This window comes from Melanotaenia boesemani, chromosome 2 (genome assembly GCF_017639745.1).
Source record: "Melanotaenia boesemani isolate fMelBoe1 chromosome 2, fMelBoe1.pri, whole genome shotgun sequence".
NCBI classification, from domain to species: Eukaryota; Metazoa; Chordata; class Actinopteri; order Atheriniformes; family Melanotaeniidae; genus Melanotaenia; species Melanotaenia boesemani.
In genome coordinates, this window is record NC_055683.1 from 1,352,599 (window position 1) to 1,366,564 (window position 13,966).

A 13,966-nucleotide genomic window follows, 5' to 3' on the forward strand; every position below is an offset into this window, starting at 1 on the left:
CATCATACATGTGGAAAGTGACAGCTAGCAAGCAACACAGTTTAGATATAACAAAAATGTGTGTGTGTATACACTGCCTTCTCCATGATGCACTTTGGGCAGCCAATCTAAATCTATCCTGGTTACAGACTCAACCTTCCCACAGCAAACACTGTAAGAAAGCAATCAGTAAATTCTAGATACTCTACACCAGAGGTCACTAACACAGCCGACCATGGTCCGGATCCGGACCCAGAACCTGTCCCATGTGGACGCGGAGCCACCCTATAAAACCTGATGAGGTGCTTTTATTTTTAAACCTGGTACACACATAAAGGTAATCGGGCTGTTTTTGTCCCGATTTTGCCTCTTCCCGACCAAGGACGGCAAACGCAAGATTATCCTGACTATTATAAGATTTTTCTGTCCAATCATCATGTGGTCTGAGGTTATGATTTGTCCCGATAATCTGCTCCGAGAATCAGAAATATTAAACATGATCAATATTTACAACCTGATATCTTCATGTGTGGGAAAAGCAGACTACTCGTACATTGTGACTGCGTGGTTGGTGACGTGGTACGGAATGTAGCCAATCAGAGAGCGAGCTGGCTGGGGAACCAGGAAGTAAATAAAGCCCGTGTTCACGCTGTCTCCACTTTTTCTGTTAACAATAGTCCCAAGACCTCCATCATTCCCTCGTCCTGTTTATCCTCTTCCATGCTGGGTGTTGTTTTCTGGTTGTTACTATGTTTCTTCTTCTTTGCTTTTTTGCCGGTTGTTGCTATGGTTCTTCTTCTATGCTTTTGTTAGATGACATTTGGTCACATGAGATGTCCGGCTTGGAGGACTAGATTGTACATCACTTGTTAGACAGCATTGTTGTGTGTGCGCTGTTCTGTGATTAGATTATCGGCGCCACCACACACGTGTGAGGTCTCGACCAAATAAAAAATATTAAAAGATTAAAAAAATCCAATGTGTGTACCAGGCCTTACTGGTGGCACTACAGCGCAGACAGACGAGAGAGAATAGAATAGAATAGAATAGAATAGAATATCTTTATTATCATTGTAACAAGTGCAAGATTTAAAAGTGCCATCCAATCAGATACTTCATATTGTATAAGAAATAAAAGCCAGATAAATAAAACAGGCGGTAAGAAGACGGCAGCTGGATAGAACAGACGATGGCAGCAGTCTTGTTTTTCTGTGAATGCGCTTGTAAACCTGGTCAGTCGACATGGACAGAGGCCAACTTCACACAGTATTTCTGTGTATTTCCGTGTATTCTATTCTATTCTATTCTATTCTACTATTCTACAGTCATTTAGCAGACGCTTTTATCCAAAGCGACTTACATTTGAGAGGAAGAACAACACAAGCATGAATTCAAACAAGATGGGACGTCATAATTAAGTGATAGTCAGACCGCTTTTGAGTCCAGTTGGACCCAGGTGCTGTCATGTAGTGCTAGTGCAGTGCATATAATTGTTTTTTTTTTCTTTTTTTTCTTTTTTAATACAGGATCACGATTTCATCACACAATATCAACTAGGTCATAAGTGCATGATTTCATCACATAATATCAACTTGGGCATAAGTGCATGATTTCATCACACTGTCATGGATGTGGTGTATGGATCCAAGGAGTAAGCTTTTGGAGAATGACAAAGAACAGTTTATTGAAAGGTGCAGATGAGGTTGGCAGGGTTCACTGAACGGACGGGCTGGAGCGGGCAGACAGGGTTTTCCAAGATGCAGGCGAGGCACGGACTGGTTCTTTGGAAGAGAGACGTCAACAGGTTAGTCACAGGAAGACACAACAGAATCTGATAACGTGTACGACTGGTTACCACGATGAGTAGTATAATCCAGCGATGACTGGAGGTCCGGGTGAGGTTTATATGGAGATGATAATGATGCCTTGATGTCCTCCAGCTGCGCTGTCCTGATAGCAGTGATTGGTGATCCAAATATGGTCAGCAGGAAGCAGGGAATGGAAGTGAGCGTGAGCCATGACAGAGCCCCCCCCTCAAGGGGAGCCCCCGGGCGACCCAGCAGCCCGATGACGATGAAGATCCCGGACGAGGTCAGCGTCCAGAAGGTAGGAGCGAGGGACCCAGGACCGCTCCTCCGGGCCATACCCCTCCCAATCCACCAGGTACTGCAGACCCCGGCCCCGGCGGCGGACATCCAGGAGACGACGGACAGAAAAGGCCGGGTCACCGTCAATGACCCGGGCGGGCGGAGGGGGTCTGGAAGGGGGGACCAAAGGACTGGAGGAAACAGGCTTGAGCTGGGAGACGTGGAAGACAGGATGGATACGCATGGACCGGGGCAGGCGCAGCTTCATGACAGCAGGGCTCCGCACCTCCAAGATCTCAAAGGGCCCGAGGTACCTGGGGGACAGTTTACGGGACTCAGTCCGCAGGGGGATGTTACGAGAGGACAGCCAGACCTGCTGACCAACCCGATACGCAGGCGCGGGAACCCTGCGCCGATCCGCACCACGGCGGTTCCTGTCCTCGGTCCGCCCAAGGGCCGTCCTGGCAGCGCGCCACAGCCGGCGACAGCGCCCCAGATGACGCTGCACGGAGGGAACAGCAAGGTCCGCCTCCTGGTCCGGGAAGAGCGGAGGTTGGTACCCCAGAGAAGCTTCGAAGGGGGAGAGACCTGTGGCCGAGGAGACATGGGAATTGTGAGCATACTCCACCCAGCAAAGGTGACTGCTCCAGGCGGAGGGGTTGTCAGCAGCCACGCAGCGCAGGGCGGACTCCAACTCCTGGTTCAGGCGTTCGGCCTGACCGTTTGTCTGCGGATGAAATCCAGAGCTCAGACTGACTGTCGCCCCCAGCTCAGAGCAGAACGCCTTCCAGACCCGGGACACGAACTGGGGACCTCGGTCGGAAACAATGTCCAGAGGAATGCCATGGAGACGGAATACATGGTTGGACACGATGCCAGCGGTTTCTAAAGCTGAGGGCAGCTTGGGCAATGCCACAAAGTGAGCCGCTTTGGAAAACCGGTCTATGATGGTGAGAATGGTTGTGTTACCTTGGGACGGAGGGAGTCCAGTAACAAAATCCAGAGCGATATGGGACCAGGGCCGCCCAGGAATGGGGAGTGGTCGAAGGAGTCCTGCGGGAGCTTGGTAGGATGTTTTTCCCCGGGCACAGACTGGACAAGCCCCCACGAACTCCCGGACGTCCTTTTCTAGGGTCGGCCACCAGAACCTCCGCCTGATGAGGGTTGCTGTGCGGGCCCGGCCAGAATGGCACGCCACACGGGATGAGTGACCCCACTGCAGGACCTGGGAACGGACATTGTCGGGCACAAAAAGTTTGTTAGGTGGACCGGTACCTGGGTCCGGATGCGCTCGCTGGGCTTCCCGGACGTTCTGTTCAACTTCCCAGGTGACGGCGGCTATTACACAGGATGCAGGTATGATTGGTTCAGGATCCGGGGACGGGCCTCCGGAGCCGAACTGGCGTGACAGAGCGTCTGGCTTTACATTCTTAGTACCTGGCCTGTAGGTCAAAGAGAAATTAAAACGTCCAAAAAACAATGCCCACCTGGCCTGACGTGCATTCAGCCGTTTGGCCGACTGAATGTATTCAAGATTGCGGTGATCGGTCCAAACTATGAATGGCTGAGCTGCCCCCTCCAGCCAGTGGCGCCATTCATCCAACGCTAATTTTACGGCCAGCAGCTCACGGTCCCCAACATCGTAATTGCGTTCCGCAGGGGTGAGGCGCCGGGAGAAGAAGGCGCACGGATGTAATTCGCCAGTTAGATCCGATCGCTGTGACAGAACCGCCCCTACCCCAGTATCCGATGCGTCCACCTCGACCACAAACTGCCGGGATGGGTCAGGCTGCGTGAGAATCGGAGCTGAGGCAAACCGCGCCTTCAACTCCCTGAAAGCGGTATCGGCGGGGTCCGACCAGCAAAACGGCTTTTTTGGAGAGGTCAAACCAGTGAGAGGGGCTGCCACCAGGCTAAAGTTCTTAATGAAACGGCGATAGAAGTTGGCAAATCCCAGAAAGCGCTGCAGAGATTTAACGGAGTCCGGTGTGGGCCAGTCCAACACTGCTCGAACCTTCGCCTGGTCTGTCTGCATCTGCCCGCTCGTGAATACGTAACCCAGGAAGCTGACTGTGTCTGTGTGGAACTCGCACTTTTCCGCCTTCACATAAAGTTTATTCTCGAGGAGTCTTTGGAGCACTAGGCGGACGTGTTTCTCATGCTCTGACTGGGTCTTGGAATATATAAGAATGTCGTCCAGGTAAACGAAAACGAACCGGTTGAGAAAGTCTCTGAGTACGTCGTTTATAAGGGCTTGGAAAACCCCTGGAGCGTTGGTTAAACCAAAAGGCATGACAAGATACTCGAAATGGCCCAGCGGGGTCTTGAAGGCGGTTTTCCACTCGTCGCCCTCCTTAACACGGACCAGGTAGTAGGCGTTCCGGAGGTCAAGCTTGGTAAAGATGGTGGAGCCAAGAAGAGCCTCAAACGCGGAGTCGATCAGGGGGAGAGGGTAAGTATTGCGGACGGTGATCTTATTCAGGGGTCGGTAGTCGATGCAGGGACGGAGGGTCTTATCCTTTTTAGTGACAAAAAAGAAACCAGCAGCTAGCGGTGAGGATGAGTGTCGAATTATCCCCGCATCCAGGGACTCCTGGATGTACTTCTCCATAGTGTCTCGTTCCGGCCCGGAGATGTTGTACAGCCTACTGTTGGGCAGAGAGGAGCCGGGCAGGAGCTCTATGGCGCAATCGTATGGTCTGTGGGGAGGCAGAGACGACGCTTTTTGTTTGCTGAAAACCTCGGCAAGGTCGTGGTAAGCGGCCGGGACTGAAGTGAGATCTGGAACTGCCGTACTGCTAGAGTCTGTGTCTGCTGGGGGAACGGCTGATCTAAGACAGGCCCGGTGACATTCTTCACTCCATCCCATGATGGAGCCGGAGGTCCAATTAATTTGGGGATTATGGAGAGACAGCCAAGGGTGACCGAGCACCAGCGGGGAGTGGGGTGCTGAAATAAGCTTGAACTCAATTAATTCTGTGTGGTTTCCAGAGAGCTTCAATTTCACGGGAACGGTGGTGTGAGTTACCTGGGCGAGGGTGCGACCATCCAGGGCTTTGGCAGTTATGGGCTGCGGCAGCAGCACCTGGGGAATCCGGGCTTCTTCTGCCAAACGTGCGTCCAGAAAGCTATCCTCTGCACCCGAGTCGATGAGGGCCTGCACGGAGTGAGACTGACCGGAAAGGGTTATTGTGGCCGGAATCAGGGTCTTGGTTTGGGTTCGGCCCATCAGAATCCCGACCTGTACTGATGGGCCTGGTCTTTTGGCCGGATGGGACAGGAGATTCTGAAGTGTCCTACTTCCCCACAGTACAAGCACGCACCTGCTTGTAGCCTTTTCTGCCTTTCCATCGGGGTCAGATGTGTGCTACCCACCTGCATGGGTTCGGCGGCTGAAGAGGGGAAGGTCGGGGTTGGTTCGGGCGGTGTGAATGAACCCCGCCCTAGGAACGGGCCTTGGTATGGGGTCCGTCGTTCGCGGAACCTCTCCCGGAGGCGATTATCCAAACGTATGGCTAGATTTATCAACTCGTCCAGAGTTGTCGGTAGATCCAGAGTGGCCAGCTCGTCCTTCATGGTATCTGTGAGACATTGCAAAAAATGATCCATTAAGGCTGCAGAGTTCCATCCAGCGTCAGCAGCCAGCGTCCTGAACTCCACTGACAGTTCTGCCACGCTCCGATCTCCCTGCCGTAGAGACATCAGGCGTTTGGCCGCCTCACGGCCCCGAACTGGGCCGTCGAAAACCTTTAATAATTCGGTGGTGAAGACCTGATGAGAGAGAGTGTGGAGGGGCGTGGTCTCCAGGAATGCCTCCGCCCATGTTAGTGCCCTGGAAGTTAGTAGGCCAATGATATACGATACCTTCGATCGATCTGATGCGTACGTCTGTGGTTTTTGATCAAAGACGAGTGAGCACTGGAGTAGGAATCCCCTACACTTCCCCAACTCGCCCGAGAAAGGTTTAGGATCCGGGATGTGGACTTCACGTGCTGGCGTGGGAGGAGTCGGCGCCGGGACGGGTTGAGAGGCTGTGGAGGCTAAGAGCTGAGATGGCTGATTAAACAGGGCAGATAATGATCGGGAGAGATCGTCTAATTGTTTTTGTAGGACGAGTTGTCCTTCTCCCAGAGATCGGAGTACCTGAGAGTGTTGACCCAGTAGATTTCCTTGTGCGGATACGGCGTGATGAAGATCGCTTCCGGGTTCGGTCTTTCTGGCGGCTTGCTCCGAGGGATCCATGGTTTGGCTGGATTATTCTGTCATGGATGTGGTGTATGGATCCAAGGAGTAAGCTTTTGGAGAATGACAAAGAACAGTTTATTGAAAGGTGCAGATGAGGTTGGCAGGGTTCACTGAACGGACGGGCTGGAGCGGGCAGACAGGGTTTTCCAAGATGCAGGCGAGGCACGGACTGGTTCTTTGGAAGAGAGACGTCAACAGGTTAGTCACAGGAAGACACAACAGAATCTGATAACGTGTACGACTGGTTACCACGATGAGTAGTATAATCCAGCGATGACTGGAGGTCCGGGTGAGGTTTATATGGAGATGATAATGATGCCTTGATGTCCTCCAGCTGCGCTGTCCTGATAGCAGTGATTGGTGATCCAAATATGGTCAGCAGGAAGCAGGGAATGGAAGTGAGCGTGAGCCATGACACACACAATATCATCTTGGGCATAAGTGCACACAGCTTCTTCAGTACTTGGTTGAGCCAAAAAGCTGGACAAATCTTTCTGACTCATTTAGTTAAGCTAAATGTGGAAATGCTCCTTAAACAACTGAGTCTTTAGCTTGGTCTTAAAAGTGGATACGGACTCTGCAGATCGGACGGAGTTTGGTAGATCGTTCCACCACCGGGGAACAACAGAGGAGAAGAGTCTAGCTACTGATTTTGCGCCACGTTGTGGTGGGAGCACTAGGCGTCTTTCGCTGGTAGAGCGTAAGTTTCGAGAGGGAGTGTAGCTCTGGATTAAGGAGTGAAGGTAGCCCGGAGCCGTTTGGGTTATTGTTTTGAAGGCCAGAAGCAGAGCTTTGAATTTGATGCGTGCTGCAACTGGAAGCCAGTGAGAAGAGCAATTAGCAGTGGAGTGACATGAGCTCTTTTGGGCTGGTTGAAGACCAGACGTGCTGCTGCGTTCTGAATCATCTGCAGAGGTTTAACTGAGCATGCAGGCAGGCCAGCCAGTAAGGAGTTGCAGTAGTCAATGCGTGAAATGACCAGAGCCTGGACCAGGAGCTGGGTCGTGTGTTCAGTCAGGTAGGGTCTGATCCTTCTGATGTTGTAGAGAGCAAATCGGCAAGACCGGGAAACCGAGGCAACATGATCCTTAAAGGTCAGCTGGTTGTCTACCATGACACCAAGATTCCTGGTAGAAGATGTAGGGACTAGTGTGATTGAGTCTAGCTGCACACTTATCTGTGGTGGTAAAGAAGGACTGGCTGGGAAGACAATAAGCTCAGTCTTGGACAGATTTAGCTGAAGGTGGCGGTCCTTCATCCATGCAGAGATATCAGCAAGGCATGCTGATATTCGCATTGAGACGGTTGTGTCATCAGGTGGGAAAGAAAGGAAAAGCTGAGTGTCATCTGCATAGCAGTGGTAGGAGAAACCATGAGAGCTAATGACTGCACCGAGTGAGGAGGTGTATAGGGAAAAGAGAAGAGGGCCGAGCACCGAGCCCTGAGGCACCCCTGTTGTCAGCCCATGTGATCTGGACACGCCCCCTCGCCAAGATACTTTGAATGATCTCCCTGTGAGGTAGGATGTAAACCACGAGAGGACAGATCCTGAGATGCCAAGCTCTAAGAGTTTGGAGAACAGTATATGATGGTTGACAGTGTCAAAGGCAGCCGACAGGTCCAGCAGTATAAGGACTGAGGATTGACCAGTGGATCTGGCAAGCCGTAGGGAATCAGTAACTGACAGGAGAGCAGTTTCAGTAGAGTGACCTTGCCTATATCCAGATTGATATGGATCTAACAGGTTGTTGTCTTGGAGGAACTGTGAGACCTGACTGAAGACGGCACGCTCTAGTAATTTAGACATGAATGGAAGCAGTGAGACCGGCCGGTAGTTTTCAACCTGGGCTGGGTTGAGTGTGGGTTTCTTCAGCAGTGGGGTAACCCGAGCTTGCTTGAAGGCAGAAGGAAAGACACCGGATTTAAGAGAGGAGTTGATAATATGAGTTACTGCAGATTTGACTGTAGGTAAAATGCTCTGCAGGATGTCAGAGGGAACAGGATCAAGAGGACAGGTTGTGGGTTTTGAGCTGACTAGAAGTTTAGAGAATTCTGTATATTTCTGTATTGTAACTGTGACAGTCATCTTTAGAGCCTGATAGCAGCGATGTTCTACTGAGGTAAAAACTGGTTTTAAAAGTCATGAAGCTGGTGAAATCCAACTTTCTCAGCAATCTGGATATAAAGGAGGTCAGAGACAGTCTATAGGTGTTCATTATAGAGGCGTCTAGGGGAGGGGCTTAATGGCAGCCATCTTTAGAGCCTGATGGCAGCGAGCTGTTAACTATCAGCAGGAGACCAGTTTCTGCTGAGGTAAGAACTGGTTTAAAGTGGGATGGGATCATGTCCAGAATGGAACACAGGAATGCTGCTGAGTCCAGATCTCTGAACAGCTGTCAGTAGTAGCGAAACTACAGCAGGACCCTGAAGGCATCATGCCATGTTATCTTTGTTGTGAATTCTGCTGCTGCTTGTAAGTAGATGATAGTTTAGCAAGTGTGAATACCAAAGAAGAAGACATCCAACTTGTCAAAGAGTCTCACTGACAAGTTAAGACTTCACAAGTTTGTTTCAAGCAGTGAAAAGGTGCTGGCGACCATCCCAGAAGCAGAACGTATGACTGCCAAAGATCGAGACATGTCCTTGAGTTTACCACATAAATAGAGAGCTCTCGGAGAAGAGTGGTGCATTACACCAGACTCATTTAAGTTCAGAGTTCATCTCACCTTTTGGCCTTTTGGGAAAACAAATACTCCAATAAATGTACAAGGAGAGGGTGGGTTGAGATGAGTAACTTCCGAAAAACTTAAGGCCACAATGGGAGTCCTGGATCAAGGACTTGCCCAAATTGGCAGAAATGCAAATCAGAAGATGTTTCTTACCCTTTGGGTTTGGCAACGTCTTAAGATATGAGCTTCACCATTTTGCAGACACAAGTATCTCCGGATATGTGGAACATTCTTATCTGTGAGTGATTAATGAATCAGGTGAAGTTCATTGCTCTCTGGTAATGGAAAGATCAAGAGTTTGCCATCATCAGTGTCATGGCAACATCAAGACTCAAACCCACTGCTGCTGTGGTTGCAGTTCGAACCAGTGAAATGCTCCAAAAAGAGCTGGAACTTCAAGATCTAGAGTTCATTCAAAAGTTCAAAAGTTGTGCTTGGTTATATAAACAATGATGCCAAAAGATTCCAGGTGTGAAGCATGCGGCAATACAACCAAAGTACAGTCACATATCAGGTTTACTTATCAAACATGTTCATGAAAGAAGACATGACCAAGGACAAGGAATGATGATGAATGAACTGTGAATGAATGGATGGTGGATCCTGGGATGTAGCACTACGGTTTCTTCACACATTTTCAAATGTGTTAAAGCAGAAAGTACAGAAGATGTACCGAAGAACAAAAGACGAGTGACTTACCTTAAAACAGAATGGAAACAACCGCACCCTTTACTCACACTGGCATGGACTGCTTTGGTCCCGTCCATGTTAAGGAAGGAAGGAAATATCTGAAAAGTTATGGCCTCTTATTTACTTTTCTCTGTTCAAGACCCACACACTGAGGTCATAGATGACATGACAACTGATGCATTTATTAATGCTCTAAGAGCATTTATTGCCATGAGAAGACATATTCGTCAACTAAAAGCCAGCATCAGTGCTAGGCTAACCACATCTCCTCATAAACCAGCGGTTCCTAGCATTTTCCTCACCAATGAGGAGGCCACACTCCCACACATGAGAGCTCTTTGAATATCCAGACATCCAGCTCCGTCCATCCTCTGTGCTGTCATACATCAGTTTCTGTGTGGACAACAAGGAAACAGGGAAAAATATTCCCCAACTAGAAACCCTGGTTCAACACCACTGGCAGAGCACTGCTCCAGACCAGGGATTCAGCACTGAGGTCAGGAGATGGGGAGGCCTACGGGAAGGCTAGGGTGGGCCAGAACAAAGGCATCAAGGCTGCTAGAGCAAAGTACAAAGAGCAGATAGAGGCCAACTTCAAGGAAATGAATGGCAAGGTATCCAGAACATTACAGACTACAAACAATGCCACCACCTCCCCCTGCAGATACCTCCCTCCTTGACCCTTTTTCCACGCTTTGAAGAGGACAGCAGACAGGCAGAGGACACACTCCTGAAGACGGACACGCAGACGACATTTCGTCCATCTTCTGTGTCATTTACGCAGATAATTTAGTCTGTTTTCAGGGAGTGTAGCCATCCGTCGCTTGATGCAGAAAACGGAGCAATACCAGCAGAAACCACAGGGGCAGTGCTGAGCAGAACAGCTGACCTGCGACCAGCGAAAGAAACAAACCAGAGAAGAAGAAGAGGCTCAGGAAGGAAATAAAGCAGAAGAAGAATGAAAATGAGGACAACTGTAGAAATATTGCGAGCTTTTGAAGAAAAGCTGTGAGTGTTTAGGGCGTTTTGGGAGGTTGGAAACAACTTCATTAGCGCCACCAAACGGGATCTGAAACTGACGTTGGATCGTGGGAGTGAACGCTGAACTCAGCCCTGCCCCCTAGTGGAAGAACTGACTTAACAACCACGGCAACGTAAAAGACGCATTGAAGTATGTGGATGGTGACGTATGACAACGCTTGAAACAGACGTATTTACGTACGTAAGGGAGCAGAAATGGGCCGTAACACAGCCAGAGGAGAACCACATCATCCCTTACGTGATGCTGTTCTGATGAAGCATGTCCAGCTCGTTGTCCTCCTCTTCTGTGGCCTTTTTGTCCAGGTTGCGGAAGTGCTGCATGGCTGACATGCCGCCCTTGGAGGTATTCTTGGGGATGTCCAGCTTCTTCACAAACTGCAGCGCCCCAGGACCGTTATATGTAAACTGGTAGGGGCAACAGTCGTGACCCTGACATGGACACATACATAAATAAATGTGGTATTTAGATTTGGAAAGTTTAAAAAGGTGAAAAGATTAGCAAAGAACATGTGCCTAAACCTGGGACAACAGGTGATTTGGGTTCACTTCAACCTCAGAACCACATCCTTAGCCTCATAGCATAATTGCTTAAATCGTATTTTGGCAAATTGTGAGACTGTATTGGTCTACCTGTGCTCTTCTAATATTGCTGATTGACTGAATCATTGCCCATAAAACTTTAAAATATGTCTTAGGCAATTATGCTACGAGGCTGATGATATCTCTTGCAGCCCCATTGCTAAACTTCCACCTCTGCTCCCTAAAATTTGGACGGAGGCTTTTTAATATGGAGTAAATTATACAGTACCAAGGAGTAAGAGATTACATTCATATGTGAAGGATTTAGTCTGTGACCCTCTTTTCTCACCCATGTCATCGCTGAGACACATAAAAATAAATAAATGAAAAGCAGAAGTGTTTTCTCTCGTATTGTTTTACTGCAGCGAAGAAAATGATCTTGATGTGGGAAACCACAGCTGTCTCTACATCTAGGACGTAGCTGGAGGACGTGGCTAATACACTTCACTTGCAGCATTTAATTGTATTAATTGGAACAAATTAAATACACATAAATATAAATTAAATTAATAACAGTTAATTAAAAAAAAGAAAGAAAGAAAAAATATCTAAATAAATAAATAGCCAGACTCTGATACTGTTGCTCAATAAAAAAATGTTAAAAGATTTTAAAATAACTGAATATAAGTTTAGAGGATGCAGAATAAAACCCACAGAGTAAGTATTTAAAGTGATGAAATAAGTTTCCTTCTGAGCTGTACAAATATTTATTTCCAGAGAACCGAACGCTTCTCCTCCTAAAAGCTGTCGTAGTACATTTTCCAGCCACTGGGGGGCAGTAGAAAGCATTAAATCTGTTGGGTGATTCTTTAGAAGCAATTTGAGCTTCTGGCTTGTCTGAAACATCACTTCTGGCTTGTAATCTTATTTCTCTGCTTTCCTGGGAACTACATGAAGTAAACCAACCTTTGTTGTTTTAATTGATGTTTTGGATAATTGCAACTTTAAATGATGGACTTTATAAAAAAAAAAGCAGAGGAAGAAATGGTTACCGCAGCAACGATTTCAGTCGGACTGACAAAGAGGACGCTCAGCAGCGGCAGGCGGTCGGTGGTGAGCTGGGTTACCCTGAGCAGACAGGAAGGAAATTTTATTAAACAGCACCTTTCACAGATGAAAACCACAAAGTGTTTCACAATAAGAATAAAAAATAAAATGAATAAAGATACAAGAATAAGATAAGACATGATACATAAACCCTCGTTTAACTAAAAAACCTGTTTGAATAAAAATGTTTTCAACTGCTTTTTAAAAGAATTGACAGAATCTAGACATGTCACAGAGAGAAGCAACGTTCCACTGCCTGGAAGGACCGACGGCCTCTGGATGCGGAACTACCGGGAACCTCTGATCTGAAGACCACAGAGCTCGGCCTGGTATGTGTGAATGAATAAGGTCCAAGATGTAGACCACATAGAGCTCTAAAAGTAAGGACTTACTTACTGACTTACTTAAGGAAGGAGTAAGTCTTTTAAAATGAATTCTTGAATGGACAGTAACCAGTGGAGAGATGCTAAAACCGGGGGGATCTTGGTTAAACGCTGTACAGCCTAAAGACGGTTCAGCTCTTTCTTATTTAAACAAGGCTGTTACAGCAGTCTAAACAGGAAGAAATAAAAGCACGGACCACCGTCTCAGGTTCAGTCTTTGACTCAAAGGTTCTCAGCTTTTCTGTGTTTCAGTTGGAAGAAGCAGTTTCTGACTAGATGTCCAGAATGTTCCAGGGACAAGAATCAAAGATGTCCCCTAAATTCCTGAGGCGTGGCCGGACAAATGGCCTAAAGCTCTAGTATTATGTTTAATCTGAAATATTTTATTGTCAGGTGCAATAATCGAACAGAATTCAGCTGGAGGTAGTTTACATCGGTGAATTGTCTAATTATAAAGCCAAGCGGGAGCATATACAAGAGGACCGGGATGGGCCCTAAAACTGAACCCTGTGGTACCCCACACACCAGTTCAGCTTATCTGACATAATCTGGTTCACATGAACACTAAAAGTTCTATTGACACGTAAGATGAAAACCATTTTAAAACTGAACCAGACATCCCAACCAGATCATGGAGTCTGTTTATTAGAACGCCGAAGACAAATCCAATAAAACCCAGAAGGAGCATGCTCCAGAGTCAGCTGACACCATGATGTAAATGGCCTGTACTTATATAGAGCTTTTATCCAAAGCGCTTTACATGTACGTCACATTCACCCACTCACACACTGATGGCGGAAGCTATCATGCAAGGCGCTCAACCATGACCCATCAGGGTGTCTTGCTCAGGGACACCTCGACATAAGCTCTCCGGGCCTGGCTCGAACCGGCAACCCTCGGGTTGCAGGACGACCACTCTACCCACTGAGCCATGCCGCCCCTAACTGCCCCTAAATGTCACTGACGCCGTTTCTCTGGAGGGATTTTTACGAAAACCTGCCTGAAATCTTTCACCCAGGTCAAGATGTTTTAGAAAAACTGTTAGTTGTTCTGCAGCCACTTTTTCTTAAAGTTTTGACGTCAATGGGAGTTTAGATATGGGCCTGTAGTTTTTAGGTGGGGATGGGTCCAAGCTGGGCTTTTTAAGAACTGGTTCAACAACAGTGTGTTAAAGAAAGCAGGAACT

At 48.1% G+C, this 13,966-nt stretch overlaps 1 protein-coding gene across 2 annotated transcripts in view; it reads right to left on the reverse strand.

Moving 5' to 3' along the window:
* Positions 1 to 13,966, reverse strand: part of zgc:86896 (uncharacterized protein LOC415190 homolog) — a 34,663-nt gene that overhangs the window by 3,779 nt on the left and 16,918 nt on the right. For both annotated transcript variants that reach the window (XM_042001465.1, XM_042001459.1), the window contains exons 7-8: positions 12,343 to 12,418; positions 11,010 to 11,200 (exon numbers count right to left, since the gene is read on the reverse strand). In XM_042001465.1, coding sequence (XP_041857399.1) covers positions 11,010 to 11,200; positions 12,343 to 12,418 — 267 coding nt within the window. The remainder of the gene's footprint in view (positions 1 to 11,009; positions 11,201 to 12,342; positions 12,419 to 13,966) is intronic.